At 47.0% G+C, this 15738-nt stretch overlaps 1 protein-coding gene across 6 annotated transcripts in view; it reads right to left on the reverse strand.

The window, feature by feature from the left end:
- Positions 1 to 15738, reverse strand: part of FOXP1 (forkhead box P1) — a 326447-nt gene that overhangs the window by 58574 nt on the left and 252135 nt on the right. For 4 of the 6 annotated variants that reach the window (XM_088534324.1, XM_010216277.2, XM_088534325.1 and 1 more), the window contains 2 exons: positions 5931 to 6068; positions 4890 to 4979 (listed from right to left, as the gene is read on the reverse strand). In XM_088534324.1, the coding sequence (XP_088390450.1) occupies positions 4890 to 4979; positions 5931 to 6068 (228 nt within the window). Of the gene's footprint in view, positions 1 to 4889; positions 4980 to 5930; positions 6069 to 15546; positions 15643 to 15738 lie in introns of those variants that run through there. The other 2 variants (XM_088534327.1, XM_088534326.1) reach the window with 2 other exon arrangements.

Here is a 15738-nt window from a genome sequence, read left to right on the forward strand (position 1 = left end):
AAGGCTGCTACTTCTGCACTTTGAAATTTTTAATTATTCTCACTATAAAGAAGCCTGAGCTGCTTTACTCCACAGGGATGCGAACCTTGAACCTTCGAGGTGTAGAAGAACATGTTGCTTCTCTCACTGCCGTACCCAGAGAAGCTTTTAACTACTCTGTTTATCACTTCTGACATAAATAAATGAGAAAAAATCAGACCTTTGAAGAAGAAAAACTTCATCTAATATTGTTAATTAGCCATGACAAACGATGAAATAACATTGTAAATCTTTCATAGAAACAGCCACTAGATTTTAATTACACACATTCATAATTTAGCAAACAACATCTTACTTGAATGCGAGTGTTTAATACGTACAGTACTCCAGGCTTCAGAGTCCTTAATTTTGCTCAGTTAAGGAAGCCTCTAGGTTTTGCTTCCATGCTCATCTTGTGTTTTATTTGCTTTGTTCTTTAAAACCCATGAAAGGCTTTGCATTTGATAAATATCTTTTTATTTATTGTACAATGACAGGAGGAAAACTTTTGTTGTGTAAAACATCAATACATCATGCCAGTGTTTAGCAGTTCCTTGTGCTAGCCAAAAAAATTAATGTAGATTTCCTTAGTAATTATCTGAGTGATAGAAAGATAATACAGTGCAGTAGTACAATAAATAGAAGGAAATTATCTAATATCCCTAATCTGCTAGGAATCATATCAAGGTGGAGGTCTTATACACACTATGGATAACAATTATGGAAAGAAAATTAACTCTTACCAAACTGCGCGGGTGCTTACTTTTGCAAATAAACCCGAAATTGCACCTTTTGGCTTCCCGCCCCGAGGGCGTGCAGGAGCGCGCCCGCCTGACACCCGCACCGGTGCAAGGCAGGGAAAAACCCCCGGAATTCCCGGATGGAGACTGGCTCATGGCAGCGAGCATCTGGGTCCTGCCTGGCACCGGGGCGCCGCGAAACCTCCTGGGTTTGATTCGCCCCGTTCAGGTACCGAGGGGCGACTTGGGTCAGGGCAGAGGAAAGAGCAGGGCTGAATTCCACAAAAACATAGTTTAAAAAAAAGGCAAAAACAAAAGCAAAAATTAAAAGCCTTTTGGGGAAAGCTAAGAGCAGTGGAAGCTACTTTTACTAAAACCCTTAAATAGTTGTTTTCTCACTGCAAAGCCCCATCCATCTTAATGCTGCAACCAACTGTGTGCCTATCAGTGTATCAACAGGCACATCCATTTATCTTCTTAAGGAAAACCCGCAGCATCACGAAGATACTTAAAACAAATAAGCGTTTAGACAGGCTGAAACTCAAACAGTTTTCATTTCCCTACCACAGCTTGCTCGGGCAGGTCCAGCCCTCAGTGCCATCCCCAACAGCACCCCACGGATGCAAACCACAGCTGCAAGAGCAGTAAGAGCTAAAGGAGTGTTTGCATCTGCAGATATTAATTCTCTACAAATTGCATGTATGTATGTATGTAAGTATATTAGTGGTATTAAGTATAAAAAAAATCAAGTTGTGGTTAATTCCTGTTTTACCTACTTGCCATTCGAGTGCAGAGTTACCATTAATAAAAAAAATTAAATAAATAAGGGGGAAAAAGGACCAAAAATCTTAATATTAAGGGAGTGATGCCCGCTTGGTTGTCTTCTGGGCTATGCTAAGCCAAGCTGCCGACCATGCTCTCGCCTTTGAAAAGCCAGGATATAAAAGTATACAAGGCCCATTGTCCAAGAAAGAATTTAAAAGCAACACCCGTTGCCAAACTGTGCTCCCCACCCAGTTACCGAACACAGGATACAAGTCGGTTTGTTTACTTCTCACAATTGAATGCATACAAAAAAGGTCTCAGAGCAGTCCTGTTGTCAGGTCAGTAGTCAGCGTTAAAATGCTGAAATATCCTGATAAAACTTGCATTTCTGATCCCCTCCCTAAAGCTTCTGTCAAAGGTCTGTTTTCCTTTCTTAGGTTACTCCCTACTGCCTAACATAAACTGTCATAACTGCTGGAGGACAAACGGCCTTTTTTTTTTTTCCTCCTTTTTTTTCCTCCTCATCCCTTCCCCCCCAAATAATAAAAGAAGGAGGAAAAAAAAAAAATCACAAACCAATCCACTTAAGGCACCCCCCATGCTCCAGGGGGGCTCCTGCTGCTGCTTTTAAACCAACCTAATTTATTTAAGAGAGGGCACTGGGCGGGTGCAGGGGGCCAGGGGCTGCCACCAGCCCTGGTGCACCGTCTCCCAAAGGGACATATGTATATATATATGTATATACATTTAAAAAAAAAAGAAAAAAGAAAGAAAAGAGAACCGAAGGAGTACATCCACTGTGTTATCCTGGCTGGAGGGCATTCCCCTTGCACCCGTCGGGCTGGGACATCTTGGCCACAATTTTCCCCTTTGGCGAACGGAGGCTGGGAGTCCTCGCGCTCGCTGCAGCCCGTGCTGGGATCGGGGCGATTCTTCCTTTGAGGAGGCGGGGGGAAGCCCAAACTAAACCCAAGCAACCACTGCTTGCACGCTGGGTACCCTGCCGAGGGCCCGGGAAGGGCCCTGCCAGCTGGGGGCAAGGTGCAGGGTCCAAAGCGGCCCCATAAAATCAACCCTCGCCCCCCGCAAAAAAATATATGTATATATATGTAATTATATACATATACATACATTAAAAATAATAAAAGCTAAATGGCCTCTCATTCTCTTAACAGCTCTCATGTTAAATCACTCATCCTCCATCGGGAAGGCGTCTTTGCCTACTGCTGCTTTCACGAGGACACATCAGAAGGGCGACCAGGGTGAACAGCACGTCAGGTGTTGAAGCGCCACCGCATTGTCCACCTCCCCTTCCCGGCCTTTAAGCACAAAGTGAGGATTTTTTTTTCCTCCTTTTTTTCTTTTTTTTTTTTCCCTCCTCCTCCTTTTCCCCTCCAAGCGCCTGGCCGTCATCTTTGTGTCTGAGATGCTCTCCTGTCTGACAACAGCAATTTGGGAGAGTTAACTTTTATCGTTCATTCTGCTGTGTAACTTTCCCCTTCACATTTCTTTATCTGCCCTCTGAGCTCATCTGAACTTTCATGTTCTCCCAGCATGCAGGCTTGCATTCAAAACTATGTCTAATAGACCAAATAAGAGGTTAATAAGAAGTGGCAACAGAAAGGAAAAATACAATCCCTGGTAACTGATAAGAATGACAGTGGCAGCCCTTTATTGTTTGTCTTCAAATATAGAGTTAAAGATCTTTAAAAAACTAAATTTTGACGCCTTTGAAAAGAAAGAAGCACAAAATAACAACAGGGGGTTATTGCCTGCCAGCCACAGGGGAGAAGCTCCATAATTCTTATTCTCCCTTTTGAAGGCTGTTAGAAATCTGATTCAAAAAAGCAACAGCAGAAGGAGAAAGCCTCTTGAGGCTATCGCCATTTCCTGTGATCATGCATAATGCGTTTCAAAAGTGGGTTTTTACCAATTCTGTTGATCAATTGCACCTCCTTCATATTCCCCCTTTTTTCTGCTGTGTTTACATCTGATGTGACTCAATGACAAGCGCTGTCTGAGGCTGTGAAACAGACCTGTCATGTTGATTTATGGGCGCATCAAACCACGACTTGTCCAAACTGAAGCTCGCAGTTCATTAATTAGAGAGTTGTGACTTTGAAGTCAGCTTTCAGACTGTGGTTTTTAACATTTGGCTTAATTTATATGCTCTTGAATGTGGATCTCTAAGGAAAAAACTGAAATTCCCTTCTTGTCTTTGAACTTCTTTTGACCGCACAATAATCATTTCTTTGTCCAGAGTGATGCCTGCATCCCAGAGTCATTAACGCGCATTGAACTGCCACTGATGAGTAAGCCCTACTGAATTAGAAAAACAGCCAGCAAAACAAAGCTGAGAGCATTCTGCACAGTGATATCTCACAATTACATGCCTTCCCTCCCTGTGCCATTTCCATTTTAATTACTGTTAGTCCTTTAGATTTACATTTTAGACACTTTTTAATCTGTTCCCTTTTTATTATAGAGGCGCCCGTAAGCGCGCTATGGTTAAGGTTGTGTCAGCGTTTTCATTAAAAACCCCTAGTTTCAGGGGTTTATAACTCAGCTGGAAAAAAAAAATCCTTCTGGGTTGAAACTTGGCACAGGTGGCACTATTTGCCAAAATTTGGGGGTGAAAAGCTGGCCAGGCCATATCGAGATGTGCTTTGAGCACTGTGATGGGCAACCAAGGCACAAGTGCTGGAGGGCACCTTGTGCCGAGCGGTGGCTTTCCAGGTCTACGCTGATGCCAGATCCCCATTGACATCTTCGACCATCACTTCTGGTCACTGCCGAGGTGGACGTGGTGCCTTCAACACGAGTGTAGTTATAGTAAAATGGATGTAGGCACCACAAAATCAACAGAGTGGAGCGTAGCAGGCACTTGGAGAGAGGAAGCACCCATCCTGTCCCACTGTGCTTGAGCGTCCTACCAGGTGTTGTTTCAACACAGTCCTCCTGCCATCTGAGCCTTGCTGGCTGGGAATGGCGAGTTGGAACTCAAACCCACCTGAAACTGCACCGATTTAGGGAAATCCAGCACCAAACCTGGACCTGCATCCTTCCCTCCTCCCATTTACACCGTAACTTCCAAAAACGCTCTCCAAGATGCTAGTCTAGTCGCTGCTCCAATGCTCACCCCGAACACTAAGCCACGGTCCCCCGCTATAAAATATGCGGCAGTGAGCAAGTGGAAAGCACGGGAGAGTAAAGGCAAAAACAGGACAATAACTCTCCATCTGAAAGCTGAGGCCTGATAGAATCAGCGCAGTTGTGCAATCATTTATAAGATGAATGACAGTTTAATAGCTACGAGACAGTCCCCTGGGATGTGTGGTTTGAAAGTAAAATGGGTATTGTCTGTACCTCTTTAGGCTGTTTTCCAGCATGTTGTTGCTGTAGAAGTTGAAGCTGCAACTGTTCCTGTTGTTTCTTATAAAACTCTTGGAGCTGCTGCTACAAAGAAAAGGAAAGATGGTGAGTAACAAAGTGGAGCTCCGGCACGGTGTCCCTCTCGGTGCTACACACAAACTGCGATTTGAAAAATAGCATCCTTTTATCTGTAATGGTCTGACCTTTAGTTTGAAACTCGACAATAAATTCAGTGCACACTGACTATTCTTGGCATTATCGTTTGAAAAGTAATCTCCAAAATGAACTGATGAAAAACATACCATTTTCTACACAAACTAATTAAAATAAGGCACGGGATGACCTTTGATTGTAACAACAAAGCCCGAATGCCCTTGCTGAGAGCCTGGCGAAGCTCTGTTGTGATACACACATGCCTTTCTAAATGATAGGGCTTGGCTGCATTAAGTGTTGCTCAATACGCGCGCAGACATCCCGGGAAATCCTCGCCTCCTCCCCGCTCCCAGGCGTGCTCCGTGCCGGCATCCGGCCGCCGGGGAGGAGGAGGGCGGGAGCGCGGCCGCACGGCAGGAGGACCCAAGGTCAGTCTGCGGCGGCCGCTCGCGGCAGCCTGCGATTCCGGATGCTGGGATACGCCGCGCGCCCGGATAACGGCCTCGAAGCCGCTTCATGCCGGTGGCAACTCGCAGCGGAGAGCAGGAGCGGGGGTTGGGATGGGGTGCCGGGAATACAGACGGGGCGCTGGAATTAAACGGATTAGGGCTGGCAAATCATCCCAGCTTTTACTGCCACCGTCTTTAACAGCTCCAGATGGGCAGAGCAAGGTCTAAATCGCAAAGCACGCCTGTGTTCCCTTCTTTCTGCCAATGACCCATGGCACACTGTGCTTTAGGGGGGATGCAAGTAAAAGCAGCAGAGATGCCTGCAAAGTCCCAACGCTTCGACGCGCATCTCGACTCCAGCAGCCTTTTTTCCCTCCGGGATACCCGCCAACATCCCAAGCCGGAGCCGCGAGGCCGACAAGGAAACATTTACCTGTTGAAGCATGAGTGCCTGCTGCTGCTGGAGCAGCACCTGGAGTTGCTGGGGCGTTAGCACTTGTTGCTGGAGGATCTGCTGCATTTGCTGGGGAGTGATCACTTGCGGTGTCATCATAGCCACCGAGACGGGAACCTGGGGCAGAGAGCGGAGGGCAGGTCAGGAGAGGCAGCCCGAGCCCAAAGCCGCCCCGGCGAGGGGCTCTCATCACCACCGAAACCTGCTCAGTTGTATTATTATTATTATTATTATTTTACAAGGAAGCGCCAGCCCGGGCCTTTCCCTCCCTCCACACAAACCCCGGCGACGCCGGCGCTGCTGGGCCGGGCCGGAGCAGGGAGGGTTCTCAGCAGAGCACAGGCGGCTCCGCTAACGGAAAGGCCCCGCGCCGGTGTCTTTACCGTTCCACATCCACCCAGCATACAGATGTCTTCAATTCTTTCATATTATGTGAGATACCATTAAAAGCCGCTTTCCATGACATTTCGGTGACAAACAGCTACAGTGATGAACTTGATAGCATTTCATATTTGCAACTGTTAACACGTTTCTGCACGGGCATCTTTGCAAGGAACCTGTACACTGTATCTGAAAGGATGATGTCTTGTTCAGATAAAACACTGACATTAAAATGACAGGCTGTCTTGGCCAAGGTTACACAAATTGTATTCAAGCGGATACCTAATGACAATGCTATGAATTCTGCAAGCTTTCTAGAATGTAATTTAGCTATTCAAAATAATCACTGCACTTGTGTTTAATTTGCAGACTACATGAGAACCATTTTGTCAGTCCTAGTAACGCAAGAACACTATATCTCCAGAAACCCACCCCTCTTCCCCCAGTCCCAAAAAAGGAAGAGAAAAGGGGAAAAAAAAAAAAAAAAAACAATAGAGGAAAAGACAAAACCCGTATGAGTTGTAACGGTAATATTTAAGCACCTTACTTTTCTATAGTTTCAAATCAAACATGTGACAGCACAAAACTAAAAGCAGTAAAGGATATACTTTGCTAAAAAGGATCTCCTGTCATCTCATGTATTACAATAAAAGGTAATAACATGTTTAGCACTTTTTCTGTGCACCACTTTTTAGAAAATCAGCAGACAATAGCTGATCAGAAGATAAAAGAGTTTAAAAAAAAACCTTGCAGTGTAGTCGTAAGCAAGGGAGAAATGCAGTATTAATTTTATGTAACATAATGTCTTAATATGCAGTTTATCTTGACTTTTTCACATGATTTGTCCTGTCATTTGCATAGCAAGCTCTCATTCCTAATTTCACAGTCATTATGCACTGATGTCCTGATTTCTCAGCATCACTAATTTTGATGAACTAAAAATGCTTCCTGAAGGTCAGGCTCGTGTACACTGCACATCTCCCCATGTTGTTGTGTACATGTTGCGTGCCAGGGCCAGACACTGCTTGGAAAACAGTTGTTTAGGAGGGGGAAAAAGGGGAGAAAAAATTAAAAAAAAAAAAGGCTGGCAGTTGCCCACTTCTGATGTTCCATTAATGCAAGCACCACGAGGTCCTCTGTGATTCCTCAATGTCGTGGTGCTTTGCCACATATCTAAGGTGGGCCACAGCTGGGCAGCAAGGTGCCAAGCATGGCAAAAAAAATAAAAAAATAAATTGAGATTTAATGGCTGGGGCCGGGGGGCCGTTTTGTGCATTTCTACAGGGAAAATGCCCCATGCCGTATTGCTACCTTGTCCAGCGGGGCACACTCTGAGGACACGGAGCCATCAGGTTGGACAATCCCATTAAATCAGAGGATCTTAATCCAAAATCTTTTGGAAAAAAAATAAAAAGAATAAAAAACCTCTCCTGGAGCAGGCAATTATTTAATCAAGGCCTGCAGTCGCTATCTTCGCCCTTGAGCGCGCCTCACCTTGAGCCCTCCCATCCCCAGGGAAGGTGGCTTTGCCCTGGGCTCTGCGCTGCCTTCCCCTGCCGTCGGAGCAGCAGAGGAAGCTGCTTAAGTGTGTTGCCGGTGCCATTCTTGGACGACGTACAACACAAACACTCCTGGGTCAGATTGATGACGACAGCCGGGGATGCAGACAGGAACAGGGTGGGGTGCAGCGAGCCCCGCGCGCGGCCGCCGCGCGGCCCCGGGCACCTCCGTGCGCTTATCCGCGACACACCGCGGGACGCGGCCCTGCCTCCGAGCGCCGGCCATGTACCTCGTGGTGAGGGATGGCCTGCTGCACCCCCGGCTAAAACACAGCACGTAGAAGAAGAAAAATACATATATATTTTCACGTATATATGCGTGTACATATATACATGCATGTATGTAGGACACGCTCGGGAGGAAGGATCGCGTTGATGCATCCATACTTTTCCACCGGAAAGCACACGTGCCCCACACGCGCGCCTCCGTCGCAGGCCCTGCCTCCACAGGCCTGGCAAAGCAGCCGCATCCAGCGCGGCCCGGGGCGCCCCGGCACCGAGCTCAGGAGAGCCCCAAACCACCACGAGCAGAGTAACCACCGCGCACACCGAACCGGCGTGCGCACACACGCCGTGTAAGGACTTCAAATAGTTAAGAATTATGGCCTATATATCCACTCTCTTAACTCGCAACGTCCAACTTTTTCATGTAGCTAGTCCCTAGCAATACTGGGAATCAAAGGGCATGCAGCACCAGCAAGAGGCTATTATAGCCCACACTTTATTACCCATTACTACCGAGGTCATTAGCGGTAAGAGTGATTGTACCGGTCTTAACCTATTGATCATTGTAACTACTATCATTTAATCCCGTGTTGAATGTCTGGAAAGCTGCTAAAGGCACACAAGAGAGAGTGCTTTAGCATTGAGAAATATAGCCAAAGCTTGGAAATTACACTTTGATTCATAAAATCTAGCCAGTGGTTTAAATCAATAGTATTTAAAACAGTCATGTAAGTTCTTAACTACAGCTCTCTAATATTTATGGGTCCCTTTTTGAGTGTATTCAGTCAAAACTCAACTTTATTTTAGATGCTGGGCAATCTACTTTGCATTACGTTAGATAAAAAATATTTATTTCTGATATTTTGCCTGATAGTAAGTGAAACCTAAACCGAGGGCTATAAATTAATTTTAGATTTCTATCTCTCAGATGTCAACTTAAAAGTGTTGCCAAAAAAAAAAAAAAAAAAAAAGGAAAGAAATTACAAACCAACTGAAAAGGGCTTAACTGTTTCGGCACGGGCAAACGAGGGCGTTTTATGAGTTAACAATGAATCACAGACGGCACTTATGAAGGACTAAAATAATTCTGCCTTACTGCCTTCAGGGAGTTGAAGTTCAAATTAAAGCACTTGGAAATATATTTGAAGAATGCTAGCTTAGCATGCGGACCAGAAATGAATCTTTTTTTTTTTTTTCCTCCCCCCAAGCTGTTTATTTCTGTTGCGGCCCCAAAGGGGGGTGTTGGTGTCGCTGGGACTCCGGAGCCGCCTCTGCGGTTGCTGCTGGCGAGGACGGGGTGCGCGGGACGGGCCGTGCCCTCAGCGCGGCGGCAGCGCCGCAGCCCGGCTCGCGGGGCCCTGCGTCCTCAGCGCGCGCCGCTGCGCTCCGACACGCTCCCGCTCTCCAGGCTGCTGCTTCCCTGGATTCCCCTCCCGCTGCTTCCCTGGATTCCCCTCCGAAACCTGCGGCAAAACTCCGGCCACAGGCAAAGGTCATGGGGACGAGCATCATTTAGACCCACCTCATCATCCACACGCCCTTGTTTTTGCTGGAATTAATAATCATTAAATCCTGGCTATAAAATTCTGGTTTAATCTCTTGATTTAAATAAATAAATAAATAAATAAATCGGTATTCTCACACCGCGTGCCCTTATTCTGCATTTGGGTGAGTCTTGTTAGCTGCTAGCAGGCAGGCACCTCAGACAGGCAGCATTGCCTTAAATTGTGAAGCCTTTGCTGTAGTGAGCCCAAAACTTGATTTCAGGTGACTCCTTATACAGGTGCTTTGGATTTCTTAAAATAACCACATGAATAAACAAACAAATATCTTCTCCTAAAGGTTTTCTGGGAAAAGTTACACAGAGCACCACATAACTGCATGCAGAAAAAAACAAGTGTCTGGGGAACAGTTAAAAATATTGGGCTCCAAGAAAAATAGGAATATAGTCAAAAAAGAAAACAAATATCATTGATTTGGGCTGGCTGATTAGAATGCTATTAGGGGCAAAAGAGATGAAAAGCAGAAAGTCTCCAGCAAAGCCATGCAGAAGAGCTGCACTAGTGCCTCGAGACCAGAGAAACCACAGAGCCGATGCCCCGAACCCCAGCAGATCCCCCCAAAACAAAAAGCACCGTCGGGAGGACCCGCATCCTTCCCCGCGCAGCGACACAACGCGACGCTCCTCCAAATAAGAGCAAAAAGGCACCGGGCAAATTATTCATGCAGAAACCGTAATTCTGTTTCATTATGCAAAATGGAATCTCACTTTTAGACTTAGTTATTTTGCCATAACACGGCACAACACATTAAGACAGGTAATGTTTATTATATTAATGTAAAATCAGCTAAGTAGTCAGTCATTAGCATAACTGTTCTCTGCCTAACAATACAGCTCCCCACTAGAAGAGAGGGGGGGAAAAAGAACCCTTTAAAATTAAATTAGCATTTTATTATTATAATTCTGTTTATGGCATTTTATCAGCAGGAAAGATCTGTCTTTGACCCGCGGATCCCGGGAACGGAGGCGATTCTGACATTCCTGGGTACATCAGGATGCCTCCTGCCTTCCCTGCTCTTTCCCAGCTCAGGAAAAACTGGAATATTTTCATATTTGTTTACAGAACGAAACATCTGATCTTATCTACCACTTCTCATGCATACCAGGTTTCTCACTAAGTGCCAGGATAATTGTTTCAGCTATAATAAATACCCATTTAATTTGCATAAAAATATAAAGTTTACATAAATTAAATCTTTTCCACATCTAACATTTGTCAAATTCAGACTAAAACGGAACGCATGCAACCAAAGATTCATTTAATAAGTAGTGCGAGATTGCTGCCTCAAGATTATCATCATCATTTTTTACATTTTTAAAAAGTTATCATTTTTGTTTCCCGCTCCACCAACATGAAAGGAAAAAAAAAACATATAACCTGCTGTACATGCTTCTCAACGGCGGCGATGTTTTATATTGATTCGGTTAAAAAAAGAAAAAAGAAAAACCAGTATTTCTTCTAGAGTTTAGGAAAGGAAACGTTAAAGCAGTGTATTCTGCCAAAAAACCTCAAACAAACCAAAAGCAACACCCAAAATGCCCCTGACGCCCTTGAAACCTTCTCTCTCCCAAGCATCTTTAATACACTGAGAATGATCATCGTGTCAGACTCCCTACATTTGTGTATTAATTCATTAATACATTAAGGGGAGCTTAATTAAATAATAAAAGACTGTGATTGAATCAGCAACATTTAATATGCCAGGAATTTTATGCGGATAAAATGAAGGTGTTGCAAGAGGGGCTGCTCTCGTGTCAGACCTAAGGAATAAAAAGCAGCCTCGGACCCATTTCCAAGAGATGGGCAGCCCCCTCCTCACTTTCCAGCTATTTGCTCCTATGGGAGCCAAAGGCATCGCTGTCCGCTCTGCAAATTGCAATAAAAATCCCCGAATTCTCCCCAAACAAGCGAGCGGTCCCGAGGAAAGGCACGAGAGCATCCGCGCTCGCTGGGCGCTGCCACCGCAGCCCCGGGGCCAGCGGCAACTTTGGGTGGCCACGGGCGGCCCCGAGGAGAGGGCAGCGGCGTCGCCGTCGCCACGCGCGGGCTGGGCCCCAACGAGGCCCCGCTCCACGCGGGCGCCTCACGGAGCCGCCGGGGCCATCGGAGCAATTGCGCAAAACAGCCGTCTTTGGGAGAAAGGGAGGAAAAAAAAGTAAAAGAAATTAAGCTGCCACGACTGTAACAGGTTAGATGAAAATCAAAATTTAATGTATTCTCCCTTGTGTCATCTTGTTTTGTCAAGACATCAAATAGAATTGGAAAGTACAAAATAACAAGCCCTTGAGAAATCACAGAAGCCGACCTTTTTGATGTTGTTGGTTTACCTTGTTCTCGGTTATTTGAACAATGATGTTTCAGATTTAAGGGCAAGATAAAGCTTAAAAATTAAAAACTGTTGTCAGGCTGGGGGTGTCTCCCTCCAAAATAACAGAGCATCTTCCCTAAGCAAGGAAGGCAAATCTGCCCAAAAGGAGTGTAAAGAATAATTAGCAATTCCACTTCTTTGCTCAATACTCGCTCTGGTTTTACAAACATGAATTCGACTTCAGCACAGACTGCAGATCCTCTTTCCAGCAGAGGAAACTGTGCTGGAAAGGTTAAAAAAGAAAAGAAAAAAAAAAATGGGCAGGAGGTATTTGCCACTGCTGCTTCTCTCCAAAATCTCTACACGGCCACTTTAGCCCTGCACATGATGCATTTTTTCCCCTTTCCTTGCAACTGGAAAGTAAAAGCGAGCAAGCAAGCACCTTGTAAAAACAAAGCAGCCGCCCGGGCGAGCTTAACCCGAGCACAGCGGAGCTGTTTCCAGTAAGGCACTTCTGCTTTCCATAAAGCAAACAAACTGCCTAAAAGCAGCCAAGCCTCTCGCCAAACAATAACAAATTTAGCTCACGGTGTCAGGACTTTCCCACAATCTAGTGTTGCAGGTGTGGATAAAGAACAAAATAAAAAAATAAAATGAAAAATAAAACACTCTACCCCTGGCTACTGCTTTTCCCTAGCAAAGAGGGGGAGAAAACGCCACCGGTGAGTTATCGTGCTGCTGGCAGAGGTTGTCACCAAGCTCCGTGCCTACCCGGCACAGGTTTCTCTAAAGCAGCTCTGAGGAAAGGTAGGAAATGCAGAAGGCTCCTTGTTCGTGTCCCTGCTCTGGGCACCCTGAAAAATATCGCGTGGCTTTGCAAGGAGCATCAGTGCGAGCGACCTGCCGCACCGGAACAGCTCGCACTGCTCTCCATCACTGGCAGCATCTTAAAAAGAAACAGGAAAAAGATCCCAGGTTTCTTTCCGTGGCGCTCCGCAGAGCCGCTGGGCCCGCACGCGTGTCCGAGCCCGGCGCTCCCCCCTTCCCGGGCGCGCACATCCCGGAAAGCCGACGCCGGAGTTTCATTTCTGCCCTGCCAATCCCACTCTATTTATGACTTCTGTTAGTTCAGCTGGAGCGACTGGTCAGAGCATGTCTTGGAGCTTACTTTTTTTTTTAAAAAGCAAAAATTATGCTGTTTAAAAAAAGAAAAAAAATATGGGGGGGCACAGTAGCTGGCACAGCGTGTTCAACAAGACGAAAGGGAAAAACAAAACCCCAACTGTAGCAAACAACAGAAAAAAAGATTTCAAAGCGGCCCTTCCTATCATAAGCTTTCTGATGATTTATGGTTTACCAACTCAGCAAGGTTACGCAACGCTGCATGCCTTTAGATGCATTATTTGAGTCAGTTGAGATTTAATTAAGATCACAGCCTCCAAAATCCCTGTCAAATGAAAATTCGCAGAAGACAATACACTATATATCCACATGCAGATAGTCTCCATTCCACACTCTGGAATAACATAAGTTAATCCTCGTTTCTATGGTGGCAGACAAAAGTTCACTAATTTTGTTTTCTTTTGACACTTGTGTTGTTTTCTGTTTTATGCCATGAGATCATCCCTCCCGGAGCAGGGGAGGGAGCCGATACGGGGGGAGAACCGAGAGCAATATGTCTGAATATGGCAGCAGATGTATTTTGACATTCTCACAGCTCCGCCGTGATGTCATCAAGTTTTCATATCATTAACCCCTGCCAGCGAGAGCCGCGTTCGGTGACATCTGCCCACGGGGACGGGGAGGACGGGACCAGGGAGCGAGCGCGCGACCTGCCTCAAATTCGCTCCCAGGCCAACGCAAGAAAAAAAACGAAAAGAAATCAAACTAAATGAGATTAAGGCAACGAAACAGCACCCGTATCTCGCGCCTCAGCGGCTGGCTCCCGCCGATCCGTTACGGAGCTGATCCGAGACGCGCGCCGAGCTCCTTGCTGGTCCAAGGGACCACGCTCAGCTGGGCATCCACAGAGACACTCGGCATCCGCGGGGTAAATAAAAAAATGCTGTTTCTTAAAGGGAAACTGCTAGAACTTTTACCTCATTCCAGCGCATTTCTGTTTGCATTATCCCCCCTATCTGCTCGCTTATCTCCTGGTTGGGAGATGACAGGTGCTGGCAGCCTTTTGTTTGACAGGCCACTACACAAATAACTGTCTTGCCTGAAAGGGCTAATGCACTACTAATGAACAATAAATCAACTTTGATTATAAAGTGTCAGCCCAATCAGTTTGCAGTTCAGCTCTATCACTTTCTAGGCCGAGGCAGCGTCTCTGCTCAGACAGGAGTTGGGTTTCAGCCTCGTCAATGGGATTTTTGGAAGCAGTTGCTGGAGAGCATTCGGAGCCCCCCAAAAGCACGTTTCCATCGCACGGGGAAAGGGGAGACTTGGCTCCTTGGAGGAATTTCCTAGGTTGCGACTTGCAATGGATGTAACCTCAACAAGACACGGGCTCTTCCCCGGATGGATACACGTGCCGAGGAGACAGTCGCATATAAACACGTATTTTGGACATCTCTTTAATAAGAGATACAGATGCAAAAAGAACAGCTTTCAAACTTAATGTATGCAAAGCATTTAAGACGCCGGAAAGCTCTGCACAGGGGATATACTAATGAGGGGCCCAATCCGGCAATATTCACTTGGCAGGCGGAGTTTCACTCACTTGGGAGAGGAAAACTCCTCTCCCAGGATAGTTTTGCCACAAGTTAGCCCAGGATTGGGACCATAAGTACCAGGCACGAATGCCAACTTTGCTCCAAACAAAACGGACTTCAACATTTAATGTTTTTTACTAGCCCTCAACTTCGGTCATTTATTTTAGTTAGCAGCTCAACCCTCACAGCTAGAATCAATCCAACAGGTCCGTTTTCATAAACAGATCTTAGTCACGCTGAGTGATTCACGTTTCCTGCCACCAAGCTTGTTTTTATTTAAAAAACAGAAAATGGTAGCGCTCCGGACGTGGGCCCCGCGAGCGCGGGGACCGGGACGAGCCGAAACGCGGCGGGTTTGGTAAAAAGGAGCCGGCCTCGAAGGAGTTAAGCCCAAGGAGGAAGAGTGTGCATGCACTTTGCTCCAAACTTACCACCCACTTCCTAAGGGTTCCCTCCTCCCCGTCACTGCCACCCTGGCGAAAGCAGCGCGACGCCGGCGGCGGGTGACACTTCTCGCGGCCACCCTTAGCTGCGCCTGTTTCGCTGGCGCTCGCGGCGCCGCTCGGGATACGAAGGGAAGGAACTCGCCGCGCCTGCCGCTGGAAAAAGTGGATAGGGAATAAGTCCCGGGCGCGCACTAGCGGTGCCGCAAAGTCTCCCCTTCCCTCCGCGGGAGCCCCGCGCGAGCGGAAACTACAGGCACAGCAAGCGCGCGCACACACGGAGCACACGGACACAAGGAGGGGGAAAAAGAGGGAAAAATGTGGAGAAACGCGGGCAGCAGCGGAGCGCGCCCCGGCTCCCCCCCGCGCGCGCAGTGCCCCGCGCTGCTCCCCCGCGTACCTGTGCGCGCTACGGGCGCATCGCGGCGCGCGGCGGCCGGGGCAGAGCCGGGCGGCGGGGCGGGCGCGCAGGAGGAGGAGGAGGAGGAGGAGGCCGGCGGTGCTGGCGGCGGGGAGGAAGCACCATGGTCTCCGCGGCTCCCGGCTCCTGCCCGGACTTCGCGGCGCAGCTTTTCCGCCCCCCCCCGCTCCG

Source organism: Tinamus guttatus, unplaced genomic scaffold (assembly GCF_059628265.1).
Source record: "Tinamus guttatus ecotype Peru unplaced genomic scaffold, ASM5962826v1 Tinamus_guttatus_pri_ptg000547l, whole genome shotgun sequence".
NCBI classification, from domain to species: Eukaryota; Metazoa; Chordata; class Aves; order Tinamiformes; family Tinamidae; genus Tinamus; species Tinamus guttatus.